This window comes from Xiphophorus maculatus, chromosome 18, assembly GCF_002775205.1.
Source record: "Xiphophorus maculatus strain JP 163 A chromosome 18, X_maculatus-5.0-male, whole genome shotgun sequence".
NCBI classification, from domain to species: Eukaryota; Metazoa; Chordata; class Actinopteri; order Cyprinodontiformes; family Poeciliidae; genus Xiphophorus; species Xiphophorus maculatus.
The window spans coordinates 5,310,318-5,327,518 of record NC_036460.1 but is presented as its reverse complement, the minus strand read 5'-3'; the positions used below and the strand labels follow the sequence as shown (position 1 = coordinate 5,327,518).

At 38.6% G+C, this 17,201-nt stretch overlaps 1 protein-coding gene across 1 annotated transcript; it reads left to right on the top strand.

Annotated features, from left to right (window-relative positions):
- The first annotated feature begins 1,601 nt into the window (after positions 1–1,601).
- On the top strand, positions 1,602–17,171 carry LOC102236047 (sprouty-related, EVH1 domain-containing protein 2). The gene is made up of 6 exons (XM_023351972.1): positions 1,602–1,845; positions 7,409–7,574; positions 11,265–11,433; positions 11,514–11,575; positions 13,930–14,088; positions 16,178–17,171. Exons 1-6 carry the CDS (start codon positions 1,835–1,837, stop codon positions 17,156–17,158), a joined length of 1,548 nt encoding a protein of 515 aa, XP_023207740.1. The 5' UTR covers positions 1,602–1,834; the 3' UTR covers positions 17,159–17,171.
- The last annotated feature ends 30 nt before the right edge of the window (positions 17,172–17,201 follow it).

Genomic DNA, 17,201 nt, shown 5'->3' with positions numbered 1-17,201 from the left:
CATTATATGTTTTCCAGACACATAGCGACATTTTATAGCACAATCAAGTTACTATGTTAGCTTAAGTTGTTTTAAAAATGCTACATATATCAGATATGACTTAACAGAAATGTTACTTCCTACTTCAATACCTTGGAATTGGGTCTCTGTCTCTTTAAAAACTCCTGCTCATTCTGAAACTCCACCTTCAGGAAGTCACCATAACATGGCTCCTATGTTAACCCATTAATGTTTTTACCAGCGTTTCACTGAGAAGTGTCTCCTACAATGAGCTCAGTTCCTCCAGGGGTTTGCTAATTGCTGCTGGCTAGTCTGAAGGAGCTGAGCGGGGAGGTTGTGGGGGAGAAGCTAGGTCTTGAATAATATGAATTATTTTCCTGCTACAGGAAAATTAATCATAATTTTAAAACTATTATTAAATAAAACAAATATATTTATACATATTTAAAAAAAATACTTCATTACTCCATTAATTGGTATAGAAAGAGTTATTTTCCTCCTACAGGCAAAATAATCACCATTTTTAACTATTTAAAATATAAAACAAAAATATTGATTTATATTTTTAAAATTTGTAATAAAATATGTAACTTTGGTCATTTTCGGAGGACCAATCAAAGGTTATTCATGTTTGATGAATACAAATGCATGCCACACTATTCAGATGTATTATTATTCATCCAGTTCACATTTAGACGTCACCTTCTTTTAGTCCATTACACAAGGTCCCGAAAAGAAAAACGCATTGAAAAAGTTCAGGAGGTTTGAATTTAACCGTTGAATAAAGCTCCTTACTGCGCAGGCGCAGTAAGGAGCGCCGCCGGTCGCTGTCCGCGGTGCTGAAACCTTCACTCCATTTACTACATTTATTTTCCTCCTACATGCAATTTTCAAGCATGTTTAAAAAAATAAAACAAAAATATTTATAGACATTTTTTAAATTGTAAAATAAAATATATTGTTTCTGTCGTTTTTTTCGGAGTATCAACCAGAGGTCATTCATGTTTCCTGAATATAAACGCATGCCACACTTTTCAGATGCTTTATTAATTATCCGTCTCACAATTATAAATTGCTATCTTTTGGTTTGTTACATGAAACCATTTCAAAAACATTGAAAAAGTCCAAAAGGAATGAATTTAACTGTGTAGAATGAAGTTCCTACTGCGCATGCGCAGTAAGGAGCGCCGCCTGTCGCTGTCCGCGGTTCTGAAACCTTCACTCCATTAATGACTACAGGAAGAGTTATTTCCCTCCTACATGCAATTAAAAAAAAAATAAATAAATAAAATAAAACGGAAATATTTATAGATATTTTTATTTAAATTAAAATAAAATCTGAGGCTTCTGTCGTTTTTTTTTTTTTTTTTCGGAGGATCAACCAGAGGTCATTCATGCTTTATGACACCAGCAGATATAAAACCAGCTCGGCTCACATTTCCGATCATTTACAGTGAGCTGTGGGGAAGTGAGCGGCCCACCAAGAGAGGAGATGCTGTCAATGATTAGTGCGGATGTGCTGGCACAGGGCAGGTAGAGGGAGAGGAAGAGAGGGAGGAAGAGGAGGCAGGGAGGGAGGGAGGGAGGGAGGGAGGATGCTGCCAGCGGAAAATGGCTGCTGCAACCTCAAGCCTATCCTGATACACCGAAACGACATCAAGGTGGAGAGAGTAAGAGAGAGAGAGAGCGAGAGAGAGGAAGATTAGGAAAATGAGAGCAGATGGAGAGAGAATGTGAAGCGAGTCTGAGTGTTTCCTGAAAGGAGGAATAAAAAGAAGAGGGAGAGAGGAGAGCCTGGGGGTGGGCTGCTGCAAGCGGCGGGCAACACCGAGCCATGGAGGGCGAGTAAGTCCTTATTTTTATTCCTTACATCCCTCATTTCCACAGGAACAAGCAGCAGCAGCAGCAGCATCCTGGGCTGTTAGCGGTCGGCGCTGTGCAGCTCAGCGAGCAGCCGAGAATACAAAACACCATTACGTAGTCCTGGATCAACAGCATACACCCCACACCCGAGACATCCACGCCACTGTGGGATAAATGTGCGGCCACATTCATGCGGGAGCCGCCGCTCGTTCATTACACGCCAGAAAAAGGAGACACACACACTCAACACACACTCAACACACACCCAACACACACTCAACACACACACACACACACACACACACACACACACACACACACACACACACACACACACACACACACACACACACACACACACACAAACACAGAGTGAGAAAGAGCGCGTTTTAAAAGCCAAACCCGAAGCCATGCAACGGTTCTGATTCTGCTGCGCCTTGCTTTAAAAACAATCCCGAAATCAGCCAGTGTGTAAAATGCATGACGGGGAGAAAGGAGGAGGAAAAAAGAGGAGTTTAAGGGCCAGCATCGCGTCATGAAAGTGGGATGAAGGAGGGATGGAGGCGTTGTGATTTTTATCAACGTGTCTCGGGGTTTCATTATGATTTTTAAAGCCAAACTTTATGAATGAAATGTGATTTTTTCCCTCTCTCTCTCTCCCTCCCTCGCTCTCCCTTATTCTCACCCCTCCTCTCATTCTTCCCTTTTCTAATCGGCCCCCTCCCCCCATCTCTCTCTGGTTTCCTCTCTCCATCCTCTCACCCACTCGTTCCTCTCTTTTCATTTCTCCTCCGGATCCTTCTCTCGTTCCCACCTTTAGGCCCGACGCTTGTTGCTTTTATTGTTGTTATTCTTGCGATGGCGGCCTTTATTTCTGCTGCATGTCTGAAGGCGCAGTGCGAACACGAAGCCCGGTCCCATTCATAAAAACATATAACATAATATCGGGGTGTGTTAATGAGTCCGAGCAGCAGGGGCGGAATGGAGACAGAGCAGCTGCAACAATTAAAACACGACAATAAAATGAAAACAAGCGAGATGCGAGAATATGGAGGGAAAAAATGACGAATTTCTGCGTGGATTTCATTCATATGTTGGGGGAAAATGCGGCTCTGAATTATTCATCCGAATGGCGAGTGTGCTGCTCTTTTATTTATTTATTTTTGCCGCTTTGCAAGAATGCCTGGGCCTCTGATGTCGACTGGGTGCGTTCATTGATACGTCTCTATGTGGGAGAGACTCATTCTTCCTCCCTCCTCCCAGTCCCGTCCTCCTCGGCGGACTCTCTGTCCATTTGCTTCCACATTTCACAGCCCGTTTTTTTTTTTCTTTACAGATTATTGTTTTTTGGGTTTTTTTAGCGGGTTGGGGGTAAAAATAACGCGTCAGAATGAGGAGAAAATGAACTGGGAGGCCCTTTAAAGCAACACAGACAGAAATCCAGCAGCTCTTTGTGTGAATGTTGCCATGTTGCGTCTCCATTCATACAGAAATCCCCATGGATGCGGTTTTATTTTTTTTTTATTGGTATTATTCAACTGTTTCAGGATTTATGTGCACTGTAAAATGTGAATGTTCAACAGCAATTTGAAAAAAATGTAAATTGCAAGAGAAAAATTGAAATTTGTTAGTTTGATTTGGGAAAATAAAACAGCAAATTGTTAAGCACCCAGAAAGAATGACATGCTTTGGAAATAATTTAGTATATACTTGGTATATATTTGGTATATATGTATATAAATAAATATATTTATATATATTAAAAACAACTAAGAGCCCACAGCACTGAACCCTGTTGAAAACTTCCTGGTTTTTCCACCAAATACTGATTTCTGACTCTTCCTGAGTTAAAACATTAATATTGTTGTTTCTAAATGAATATGAACTTGTTTTTTTTCTCTTTGCATTATTTGAGGTCTGAAAGCGCTGCTTCTTTTTCGTCATTTTCTGCAAAAAAATACAAAATTTCTGTTTTGAATTTCAGAGAGATGTTGTCAGTAGTTCATAGAATAAAAGAATAATGTTCATTTCACTCAAACATAAACCTATAAAGAGTAAAATCAGACAAACTGATAATCTTAAGTGGTCTCTTAATGTTCTCCAGAGCTGTATATACGTATGTTTTACTTGATTTCTCTAAAGTTGGACCATTCCTGTAAAAATCTTGAGTTGATTTTGGGTCAATTTCTGTAAAAACTCGGACAAAACCAGCTTGTTTTCTATGGATTCACATTATTAAAACATCTCTTCCTGTCAATATTTGATCTTTCGTTCATAAGCAGCTTCGTTTATAAATACTGTTTTTGTTTCCTGAACGACGTTTTTAAGCTTAAACTACCCAAAGCACATCACTTCAAACTCAAAACTGGCGAAACAAAGAAACTGACAGTTTAGAAACAAAGTAATAAACAGCATTTATAGATCACTGCAAAATCACAAAATCTTATCAAGTATTTCTAGTGCAAATATTTCAGTTACTTGAAATTAGACAAAACTGACTTTTAATAAGTTTTCAGCAAAATATAGGAGCTTATTTTAAATAAATAAGAAAAAGTTCTGGATGTGATTATTTCACTTATAAAAATATATTTTTCCCGTGTCACAAATGAAATAATCTGCAGAGAACCAGAACTTTTTCATCAATATTAAAGATCTATTCAGTTAAAATAATCTCCTGTTTCTTGCTTAAAAGTTACTAATGAGTTAGTTTCATCTTATTTCAAGTAACAAAGATATTTGCACTAGAAACTAAATTAAAATTACTTGGTAAGATTAGTGTTTTTGCAGTGACTCAGCTTTAAACTGCAGCTGTGACCACTTCCTTTGTAAACATAAGAAATTAGGAAAATGTTTCAGTTGCTTTTAAAGGGAGAAATAAATGCATTTAATTCTGTTTTTCATAAAACAGCTGGAAGTTGTGAGGGAAAGATGTAAAAAAAGAAATGAATCTGATTACAAAAGTCTGCATCTATAAAATAATATGTTGTTATAAACACAGTTTTTACTGCTGGTGAGATTCTGTCAGCATCCCAAATCTACAGTTAGTCTCACTAAATTACACAAAATGTCCGATTCTTCAGGAGGCGCCTCTGGTTTTCTGACGAGTTTCAATCTGCATGGCGATGTTTTATTTTGCAATTGTGGTTCAAAGTTTGAGTTTGGTTTCATCAGAACCTTCTGGGAGATTTTACTCTGGATGTTTTCTGGTTGCTGTAAAATGTAGGTTATAACCAACTATTTAAATGTTTCTGTCGGTATCTTGGATTCCTCCACACAGCTCCTGTTTTATCTCTACATCATGAAATTGGAGAAACAACCAATTTGGACATTTCTAAAATTTGCTCCAATCTTTTGTGGAAGATTGGAGCAAAAAGATTTCTCCAATCTCTTTGGAGCAAGATTTATTCAAAAAGGTTGATAAAACAATATGAGCTTAAAGCTTTACACTTAGATTGTTCCAGCTTTTTCACATTTTGTAACAGATTTGTTTGTTTTTCAGTAGAATTTTATTGGATAAATGTCACATTAGATCTGGAAAAATCATCTATTATATCTCATTCCTTTCATTTTATAACCTTTAAAGCCTGAGCACTGTAGACCTACATATATACAGATCAAAAATAGAAGTATGAAAAAGAAGAGATAAATATGACAGAGCAACAAACTGTGTAACCATAGTGGTTCATCTGAAAATGAAAATATTCAATAAAGGAAATGTTTAGCTGTTAAAGAAATGAAATCTCTGGATTATAAAAAATAGTTGATGACTTCCAGAGGAGCAGGATGCGACACGGAAAATAAGAGTTTTAGCACTTCCTGTCCTTCCTGTCCAGTTTCCTGTTGGTGTTGATGATCTTGTTCATGGTTTCTATCATAAATTAAACACATGAAAAGTGAAACTAACTACATACGGCTTAGATGCTTGCTGGTCTCCATCTTAGTTTCTAGAGCTGAGATTAAGATTTCCTGCAGAGTTGGTTTTTTCTTAATGCCCAGATTTGGTCATTGTTTCTGTTTGGTTGCCTCTTCCTGTCAGTGAATGTTTTTCAGCTCGACCAGAACTTGTTGTTCTTTTAAAGTAATTTTGATGATCTTAAACAGCAGCTCCCAAACAGCATCAGACAAGAAATACAAAATATGTGAAGAAACATAATTTTTGGACATTTTTATCATTTTGATTGTGCTGCCTTTTACCTTCTGATTTTTCTGACCAGGAGTTTTTAGGGTTTTTTGCAGAACTGACCTGAACAGCGAGGATGTTGGATGGTTTCCTCCATCTCTTTCCTGTCAGAAACTTTTCCTTTTTCATTTCCATCTCCTATGCTAGCATCAAAAAGATGAACATGTTAAATAACATTTTAATAAATTATATATATTTGATACATTTAAATACATTTAAAATTTATGATTTAACTTTTTGGGGCACACATATCGCCCCCTTGTGGCCGCGCCCCTCACTTTGAGAAACACTAATCTTGAATATCGAGTCATACATAAATATATTAGCTTAATTTAAGGTGTTGGATGGTTAAATTTCAAAAGGACACACAATATATTAGCATTAATATCTGATGATATTAGTTATTTTTTAACACATCAATATCAGTCCGATTAATAAAACTGGGCTAATATTAACAACCAACATTTATTTACATTTGTGTTTCTGTGGTATTTGTTTGGTGACAGTTATAATGATGGAGCAAAGGATTATGGGATGTTTACCTGAAGCAGAGAGTCAGTTTCATCTCATTTACCCGATGTTTAAATGAATAAAATATGCATAATATCGGTAAACATTGCTTATCTTCAGTGGCGTATGAGAGCCATAGACACAAAAAAAGGAGGAGTAAATTTCAGCCAAAAAAATAAATATCTCAGATATTTTGAGATTAATCTCCAAAATTTTCTAGAAAAGTAAAACAAATTGCAAGAAAAAAAAATTCGACACAAATTTAGTGTCAAAACTTTTCAGCCCTGAAATTTCCACTATTTTCTTGAAAATTTCTGAGTTTAATCTTAAAATTTCAGATTTTTTTTCTTGTAAAAAAAATCTTTCTTTTTTTTTTTTTTTTACTGAGCTACAATTTTTTTGTAGCTCAGAATTTTCTTTTATTTTTTTCTAAAATTTTTCTGAAATTAAGCTAAAAAAAAAAAATTCAGTATTATTCTTGTAAATTTTTGAAACTCAGAAATGTTCGTATTTTTCTGAGCTAAATCTCAAAACGTAGGAGTTTTTTTTTTTTGGTAGAAATTTACTCCTTCTTGTTTTCTTTTTGTTTTCTATCAAAAATATCCCAAATATGCCTTTGTTCTTATTGGCAGCATTAATATTTTGGCTATTGCAAAAATAACAACGCAAAGTAGTAACTACAGTTGGGAATTTATGTAAAAAAAATAAAATAAAGTAGCGCTAAAGTTAGCTTTAGCATCAAAACAAGTATCTAACCTAATAAAATATATACTGTATGTAATTTCAACATTTCTAAAACTGTTTTTAAGTGTTTATTACGGTATAATCACCGCTTTGTGGTCTGTTTCCCGCCAGTGTGCGTGTTCGTGCGGTGGTGATGACACGTGATGACTCCAGTGGCGGTTGGGTGCCCCTCGGAGGAGGCGGGCTCAGTCACGTGGTCATATGCAAGGGGCGGAGCCTCGACGGCAGGGGGCGCAGGGAGTACATCATCCGAGGAGAGCGCCTGCGCGACCGAGCAGTGAGTGTGTGCGTGTGTTATGGAGGCACGTCAACACCACCTAAAGCAGGGGTGTCCAAGGTGTGGCCCGCAGGCCATTTGTAGCCCTTAGAGTGATTTTGTGTGGTCCCCAACTGCAATTCAAAAATGAAACATCTTTGGCCAACAGATGCAGGCGGAGAGTTTTAAAATGATCAGCAACGTAATTTTCTTACAAATGATTTGTCTTCTCAAAAGGTAAAAAACATGTTTATCCAGAGACTTTTGCCTCAAAGCCAAATCAGCTTTATTTGTTTTTTTTAAATTACATTTAAGTAAAAATAGGAAGCGTTTTGAAAGAAAATTTCTGAATTTTAAATGTTGAATTTTTTTGTTTTTTTTCTTTTGAAACTCAGAAAATGTCAAAAAAAAAAAAATCTGGAAGAATTTTGAAATTACATAATTTCTGTAGCTTTTGGTGAAAATGTATTTTATTATTATTATTATTATTATTATTATTTACAATGGTCCCAATACACGGTCATAAAAGTTTTGAATCTGCAATAAATTAAACATAAAAAATTTTTGCTACTTTATTTGCCTGATTTTATGTTGGGGTTTTTTGACCAATGACTCATTTGAGTCAATAATTTTGGTTAACATGTCAAAAGATTTGGACACCCCTGACCTAAAGACTGTAGCGACATTCAGAGGCAGGTAGAGTAGCCAAACGTAGCACTACTTCAACAGACAGTATTTTTACTGAAGTAGAAGTAAAAAGTAGAGTAAAAAAGTACTTGGTAAATGACTGATCAAACAATCAGTAATTTAATGTAAAAAACATGTAATTTGTGCGATTATATGATCAATGGATGACCATAAAATCGCATTTATATTAATAAAATGAAACCTTGACTTAAAGGAACTCAGTGTTTCAGCTGTTTTGCAGTTTTCTTTAAGTTTGTTCCAGATTTGTGGTGTGTGGAATCTGAATGCTGCTTCTCCTTGTTTGGTTCTGGTTCTGGGAATGCAGACCAGACCCAGAACCAGAAAACCCGAGAGGTCTGGAAGGTTGCTATGACAACGGCAGCAGATCTTTAATGTATTGTTACAGTGATTTATAAACTAGCAGCAGTGTTTTAAACTCTACTCTCTGAGCTATAGGAAACCAGTTTGGGGCTTGAGAACTGGATGATGTGCTCTAACTTCCTGGTTTTAGTCAGAACACCAGCAGCAGCGTTCAGAATCAGCTGCAGCTTATGCAGATCTATAAAGACACTGTTGCAGGAATCGATGCTACTAAAGATAAACTCATGGATGAGTTTCTCTTGCTAACACATTAGTCCTCTAATCCTGGAAATGTTCTTGAGGTGATAGAAGGTCGACTTTGTAACTGTCTTTATGTGGCTCTGAACGTTCAGAGTCCATCACTGCACCTCATTTCAGCCTGATCTCTAGTTTCCAGCTGTAATAACCAAAGCCACATGCTTCACCTTTAGCATAAGGTAATTACTCGTACAGGATGGATTTAGGACAACTACGGGAGAAAGTTGGGACCCATATGGGAGCTAACTTGGAATCAATTTGTAGCTAAGACCTCCATAGAGTTTCCAGAGGAAGGGCTTGGATTCAGGCAACCAAATGGGTGCCAAACAACAAACCTGTTGTGAATTCAAGCCCACTTAGTATCCATCCATTCTGAACAAAATTCTTAGGTAAAGTATCAGGGCAGTATCATGTAAAACCGACAGTTTTTTTTTGTTTTTTTTTTAGCTTTACCTAAATCTGCTGATCTCATTATAGGAGCTACTTCTCAGAGAAACACTGAGTAGTAAAAGCTAAAAGGTTAATAGAGGAGCCATGTTGTGATGACTTCCAGGAGGCGGAGTTTCAGAAAGAGAAGGAGTTTTTAAAGAGACAGAGGCCCAACTTCATGGCATTAATCAGGTAGTCAATTTTTTAAGCCATATTTGATATATGTAGCACTTTTTAATTTAAGTTAACATAGTTACTTGATTGTGCTATGAAATGGCGTTATGTCTGGAAACATTATAACACTTCCCCTTTAAATAGTTATTTGGTAGAGGAATCAATGTTGATGATAGGAAATCAACTCCATTCCCATAAAACGGTTTGTTTTTGGTGAATGTACGTTTGACTGAAAGAAACCACTTGGATGTCTCTGTTGTGAAATAATTTTATTTTTTAACTAATTATTTTTACATATATATTTTTTATTTAAATAAAGAATAATGTGACAAAAGAAAGGTGATAGGACTAAATAAGTTTATACTTCTGTCTACATCCTTTGCAAACATTTATCTAAATATATATATCATGGTATTTGAATTGTGAATGTGAAAATGTTTATATAAATAAACTAAATCTAACTACATTCACACCTTCTGATCATAGGCGTAAATCCCGGGGGGGTTGGAGGGGCCCGGACCCCCCCAATCTGGGAAAAGTCTAGAATTGTCCCCTCCAAAAAAAATCATTGAAGGAACATTTGCATTTAAATAATATCAATATGAAAAGGCAAAAGAAACAAAGAACGAAATAAATCTGCCATTTATCTCAGAAAAAAAATAAGAATTCATTTTTAGGCCCCCCTACCATTATTAGAACAATGGTTCAGTCCAAAGTGTAGGAGGAGCCACTGAAGTGAGGGGCTAGCTGTTAGCTGTGGCTCTGCAGCACAAACATCAAGCCCTCCAGTAAGTAAATACTTAAAGCAAAAGACATGTAATACTTTTTATTTACTTTCACTGCTCAATAAGAAACATTTGTTAACAATTTAACAATAAAACCAGACTGCAGTTCGTTATTTCATTGGCTGAATCATGATAAGCTGCCTCATTAGCAAAACTGCTACACTGCTTTCATAGACTGAAGCTTTTTTGTCAAAGGTAGCAAACATCTCATTCATATTTAGCTCTTTAACTTTTAGTTAATTAGAAGAGTTTGAAACGGGAGGGAGGGGCTGATTAAGTGGACCCAGCTCTGTGTGTGGGAGCCGAGAACAGATAGAAGAAACAGAAAGTTATGCCTTTATTTCTCACTGTCTTCCACATAGAGCCGTTAAAACCACGAAATATAATCTGAATATTTTTCTATATAAACCCTGGTGCTTTAAGTGTTATGTTTAAGTTATAATACCCTCCAGATATTCATTTCTATCTACTTGTTGGTTTTCAGTCATCCAGGATGTGGCAAAATTACAAAAGGCTTAAAAATAAAGCAACTTAAGTTATAATTTAAATATCCCATGACTTGTATTGGGAGCCATTTCAATAAATCGATGTTTATGAGGAATTTTATTAAAAGAAGTTACTCATTAAAGCTGAACCTTAAATCTTTGTAAAGGTGTAGCAGAGATTCGATCAGTCAGACTGAACAAAATTTGCATAGAAGCAACATTTGAATTTTAGTTTCATTTCTCAATAGTTTGTTGATATGCATTACTAGTCAGTTTTGGTCCTGCAGCTTGAATGGGGTTTAAAAACGTTTTAAATCATATCTGACGTCACATTTCACTGAAACTTCGCTGACCCCCCAAAAATTGCTCTTAAGTAATTTTCCTGTTTATGGTTCCCCCCCAATAATGAGATGGGATTTACGCCCTAGCTTCTGCTTCTAATTTGTTAAAAACCATGTACGAGTCACATGCAGAACCCACTTATGCACGCCGAGCTCGGTCTGACCTCTGACCCTTGCTGTTTGCGTCTGCAGCCAGTGCTGGAGTGTGCGGTCCAGAGGGGGCTGGTGTACAACAAGGTGAATCCCATCTTCCATCACTGGAGAGTCGAGGACCGGAAGTTCGGCCTTACTTTCCAGAGTCCTGCCGACGCCATCTCCTTTGAAAAAGGGCTGCAGACCGTCTTAGACAAACTCGACAGAGGTACACCTGCACAGACACCAACGTTTTAATTTCATTGTTTTAACTTTGAACAAACCTTCGAGCTTCTTCTTTTCATCCAGGCTCTGACTCGCCATCGTCGTCCACGCCAGAAGAGGTGGACACTGAAGACGATGGTCAAGTTGTGAGTTTGTTGGTTCACTGATTGTTTTGCAGTATCCGACAGTAAGACAGTATATTTACTTGACTGCTGTATTTAGGTAAATGTTTTGAGCATATCTACTTTATTGGAGTAAAGTAAAGTATAAGTGTAAGTTTATACTTTACTTTATAAAGTAAAGTCACAAGTTCAAAGTACTTATGACTTTGAACAGCAAATCAGAGCCATGCTGAGAAAATGAAAAAATATATAAAATAACAAGAATAAGGTGACTTTATTCTAAAAATGAAGTGAAGCATTATTTCTTTATTCTCTTAATATTTTGACTTTATTCTCATATTATTTTTACTTTATTCTCGTATTTTTATTACTTTATTCTCATAATATTTTACTTTATTCCCATTATAACAATTTTTTCCTAGCATGGCCCTAATACTCAGTTTCGGTTGGGGTTGAGGAGGGTTGCATTTTGAATAGCAAAGAAAAAATGAAAACAACTCTTCTTTTTTTTAAATTACATTTTTATGTGGTGTAGACGTTTTGTAGCAGAATGCATCAATATGTCAATACATCACCATGTGATTTCAGGAAGTTACAAGATTCTGTAAAACACTCAGAAAATAACACAGCGATGTACTGATATTAGAAAATATAATGTGTACTTTGCTTGCCTAAATATTTTATTATTATTATTTTATTTATGTAAAAGTAAATACTTTAGTACTTGTAGTCAGGGGGGAAAAGTTATGACAATTCCAACACATTTTTTATTTTGTTCATAGAAATGTTAAAAAAAAAAAAAAGGGGGGGGGGGAGGGGGGCAATTACAAAATTAATTATATTGTATATTATAAAATAGTTTTTAGCAGTAAAAATTAAATGTTACCCCTCCCAGACCAAAAAGCACACATTTGCCCTGAACCCCCGGATCTGCATGAAATGGTTCGTTCCTGCTTGGCGCTTTACGGTGTTCAGCAGCAGTCAGTAGAAGACAAGAACAACTGTGGCTCTTACTATGCTGCCAAGAAAAATAAAGTTAGATTTTTAAAAAATAGAGTGACAGAGAGAGAAAAAGTTAAAAGTGTCAATGAGTAACCCAGTTTTTCTCCGAGAGGTGGGTAGACTGTGAGATTATCAACCATTTAGCATAGTTAGCTTAGCTACAGACTGTTTGCCTCCATTTCACTAACATTTAATGAATTAAGGAAAGAAATTACAAAGATATTTATATACTTAACGTGTCCTTGTACCTTTTACCACTTAACAGGTGAGTCAGTCAGCAGCAGCTCTAACCCACATCTCTCCTGACCCGAACTCTCCTGAGTGAAATTAAAGCTGCAGTATGTAACTTTTATTTTTTTTTAAATTATACATATTTGTTAAAACTATCATTATGTTGGGACAGTATGGTATGAGAGATAATCTGTGAAAAATCTATTTCTTTTGTCTTCTTCCAGTGCTATCTAGAAACAACCAATCAGAGACAGGAGAGTTTTAGTGCTGTCAATCACAATCTCATGTGGTGCTGCTCATCCTCCCTCCCCTTGCTCTGTGCTATGCTGCAGCTAGCACAGCTTGTTGTGAATGCTCAGTCTAGTTAGCATAGCTACCAATGACAGCCAATAAACAATTTTCCTGTAACGATAAGTTGTTTTTCCACTTGCTAGCACATTTAGCAGTGAGTACATGAGGTTGATTAACAGCGCTAAGACGCTTCTACTGGTTCTGATTGGTTGTTTTGGTCAGAACGTTGCATTACTTTACCTAGCAACAGTAGATGAGGGAGGAGGTGGAGGAGATTGATTGTTTTCACAGATTATCTGTCTCATAACAAACTGGCACAACATGGTGCCAGCTTTATCAACTATGGAGAAAACATATTTTTTATTAAAGCTATGTACTGCAGCTTGAATAAAATGCAACTACACCGCATTTTTTGAGAAGTGTGGATTGCTTCGTGTATATTTTGCATGTTGCCTATGATTGTTGGAGAGACATTTCAGTAATCTAAAACTAATAGAAAACATTTAAGCAACCTACTTGCATACTGTATGCGGACTGTTGCATGTAAAATTCATGAGAAGTAAATATTGTGCTAGTATTGGACCAAAGAAAGCAAGGCCGTTGCAAGCCTTTAAAATTGTGAAGCTTTTGATGGGTCAGATAGACTCAAAAAATTGCAACAGCAGCTGCTAATTTTTTGTCATGGGGCCCAAGATTCCTGGCAGCGCCCCTGCTTGTAGTTGAGTAAGATTTGACCATGAATCTCCATATTTACGGTACTTACTACGTTGTGGTAAGTAAATACTACGTAGTATGTACTTGGCGCATGCGCCAAAAACTGTGGTTTTTAGCACGTGACGCCCAAACTTTGCCAGTCCCATACAGGAAGCGAGTCGTCGTCAAACAGCAGAAAGGAGATGCTTCCCAAGCCGATCACCATAGTAACAAGCGAGTCCTCCTCCACCTGCTTCCTGCGGCCCGAAGAGTTCAGCTTTGGATCCAGCCATGCCGTCACCAGTCACACACCTGCTCAGGTAGATCGAAGACAAACTGTCTTCTTCACAACCTCATCTCGGCTCGTTCCTCTGCTGCAAATGTTCCCCTAAACTCTGGATACTCCGCTTATGTCGAAAAAATGTGTCTCTTGCAGTTTTGTGAAACACTCTAATGCCAACACAGCTGAAAAGCTACCTCAACCTTTGATCAAAAAACGTATTTTTTTTTTATTTTTAAATTGGCGTTTCCATTAAGCAAATTTATTTTTCGTAATTTCAATTTCATGGTCGACTGTCTAACAGCTAACAACTGGAGATACTTTGGAGAAAAAGTATAGAAACAAGCAACAAATAAAGAACGGTGAAGTTCTTTTACTCATCCAATATTTGTGAAAAAATTACCAAAGCAGCTCGGTCTTCATGAAAAAAAAGAATAAAAAAATTATAATATCGAACAGAAATTCACCTCTGAGTGCTGCTGTAAACATGCCAATAGGGGGCAGTGTTGTGCAAAATTAAAATGAAATTGCTTCAAAACGACAACTTCCTGTTAGGAAATAAACATGGTGCCACTTCAGGACTTTCATTTGTGTAGACAGATGTGTATTTTGAGCTTTTAAACAGGATTTTAGAATATAAAGTTAATAAAACACAATTTGATGCTGATTGGGAATCATGTCAAAAAATTTATATGGATATTTTGGGTCATTATCTGTCACATGATCTCAATATATTTATGTTTATATGTACATACATAAACGTAAATAGTCTCCATTTTGGCTAGAGTTTTTATCAATAATCATTTTTTTGCGGATGAAAGGATAAAAGTTTATTAATTTTCTTAGATTATGTGTGGACTAGGCCTAAAGGAAAGCCTCTCTTCCTGGAAGCAGAGCATAAAACATGAGGGATGACTCAAGACTTTTGCACCAAACTCCATCAGGACATTGTGTCCTACGGACCGGGATCAGATACCGATGCCTCAGAGGGACATCTCACGCAGTTTTGAGTTTCCTCAGATGGAAACCTTCTACATCCAGAGCTGCAGTACATGGTGTTCCTGACTCACCGTGTAACCCTACACCCTCTGCACTACACCGTCTCCCTGTAGCTCAGACAATGGACTTTAAAATAGGGATGTTAGTTTATAAATCACTGAACGGCTTAAAGATTTGCTTGTGTTGCATCAACATTCCAGACCTCTGCATCCCCAGAACCAAATGAGGAGAAGCAGCATTCATCTTCTATGCACCACAAATCTGGAACAAACGTCCAGAAAACTGCAAAACTGTCGAAACACTGAGTTCCTTTAAATCAAAGCTAAAATCCCACCAGTCTAGAGTTGATTTGATTAGCGGGAAGTGGAAGATTAGCTGTGTTTTCATTGAACACTTAATTCCACAAATTGGAATTTTGAAAATTTATTTTCGAAAAACTCAAATTTTTTGACAAAAAGTTAAGATGAGATGTTTTTTTGGCTGTATTTAAATTTGTGTATTTTGCAAAACTGCAATGTAACAGTTATTTTCCATCACGAGTCACATGATCAGCAACCGGATGTTATCACTGGTGGAAAAGACGAAGAAGACAACAGGAAGTGGTAGATATTAGGGAAGCCTCAATCACACTGCATACTTACAGCACTTATAAAATATCTAAAACACACAAGGTTAGCTGAGAGAATTTAATATATTTACATATGTATTTATGTTTGTTAAACAAGGGTGTTGAAGATATAGAATTAGTTAAATTTGTGGTTGGACCTCAGTTCAGTTTATGGTGTTAATACACAGAGACTGTAAGCTAAAAATAAAACGCTACAGAAGAAGAAAGAAGAGGAAGAAAGAAGATGATGATGGCGGCGCTATGAGTTTTTAATGACTTATTGCATGAATAAACTTATGAATGTGTGATTTAAATTACAATTTTTAGTGAATGGACGGGCTGTAATTGTGAAATTGTGTTCGCGGATTATCGTCAATCTTTGCACACACTTGTAGCAGAAAGTGATCAATGTGCTCAGTGATGCGTCTTTGCTTGATAATTTGGCAAAATGTAATATTTATTGTCTGTTTCTTGATTAGCCGCTGGTGCAACGCACTTTGATCAAATAAACTTGACTCCACAGATCCACACCAGGCCGGGACAGCACCAGCTCTCTCAAATGACCACCGTGTTGAACCCCCCGGCGCCTCCACCGCCGCCTCCAGCTCCACCCACTCCTCCTGTGGGGCCCCCGGCCTCGTCCCCACTCTCCCCGCTGTCGCCCACCATTTCGCTGCTGGAGGAAGGAGATCTGCGCAGCGTGGACCCTTGCAAGGACCTGTGGGGTTCTCGGGGTTACGAGGATTACAGACGCGCCGGTGCGACCAGGACTATGGTTGGGGGCCTGACGGGCGGCGTGGTGGTCGGCGGCGGCGGGAGCCAGCAGGACAAGTCGGAGCTGTGCGTGGTTCGCTTTGAGAAGGAGCTGGCGGGCGTGGGGCCGGCCGGCTGCGAGGTCACCGTGAGCCTGGACAGCAAAGCCTCCCAGCGCCTGTCCTCGTCATCCCCCACCTGCATGTCCATGCCCAACGCCGTGTCCGGAGTGTCCTCAGGTGCCGGCTCGCCGCAGGAGCCCGCCAAAGGCTCGCCATCCCCATGCTGCATCCACGCCTCCCGGACTCGTAAGAGAGGCGGGGCCGGCGGCAGCGACCCGGGCGCCATCTCGCCCGACGACGACAGCCCGTGCCCCCAGGCATCGTCGTCGTGCTCATCTCGCTGCGTCTACTGCCGCTCTGTGTTCAGCGCCTCGGAGAACGGGCGGGGCCGCTGCAGGGACGCCCCCGACCCGGCGCTGCACTGCCTCCGCCAGTGGACCTGCGTGTGGTGCGCGGAGAGCCTGCTGTACCACTGCATGTCGGACTCGGAGGGGGAGTTCTGGGAGCCCTGTTCGTGCGATGACTCAATGGGGGGCCACCCACACCCGCTCTGCTGCGCCCGCTGGTTGGCCCTGCTGGCCCTGTCGCTCTTCGTGCCCTGCATGTGCTGCTACCTGCCTCTGCGCGCCTGCCTGCGATGCGGGGAGAGGTGCGGCTGCTGCGGGGGGAAGCACAAAGCGGTCCGATGAGGCCAGGCTGAGGGGCGGGAGGGCTTCCCTGGACCGGGTGAAC

Bases quoted from the DNA above. Each gene is read 5' to 3' on its own strand.
- LOC102236047 (XM_023351972.1), top strand. The intron at 11,576-13,929 runs GTGAGTTTGTTG...AAACTTTGCCAG, and splicing joins CTGAAGACGATGGTCAAGTT to TCCCATACAGGAAGCGAGTC. The intron at 14,089-16,177 runs GTAGATCGAAGA...TTGACTCCACAG, and splicing joins CCAGTCACACACCTGCTCAG to ATCCACACCAGGCCGGGACA.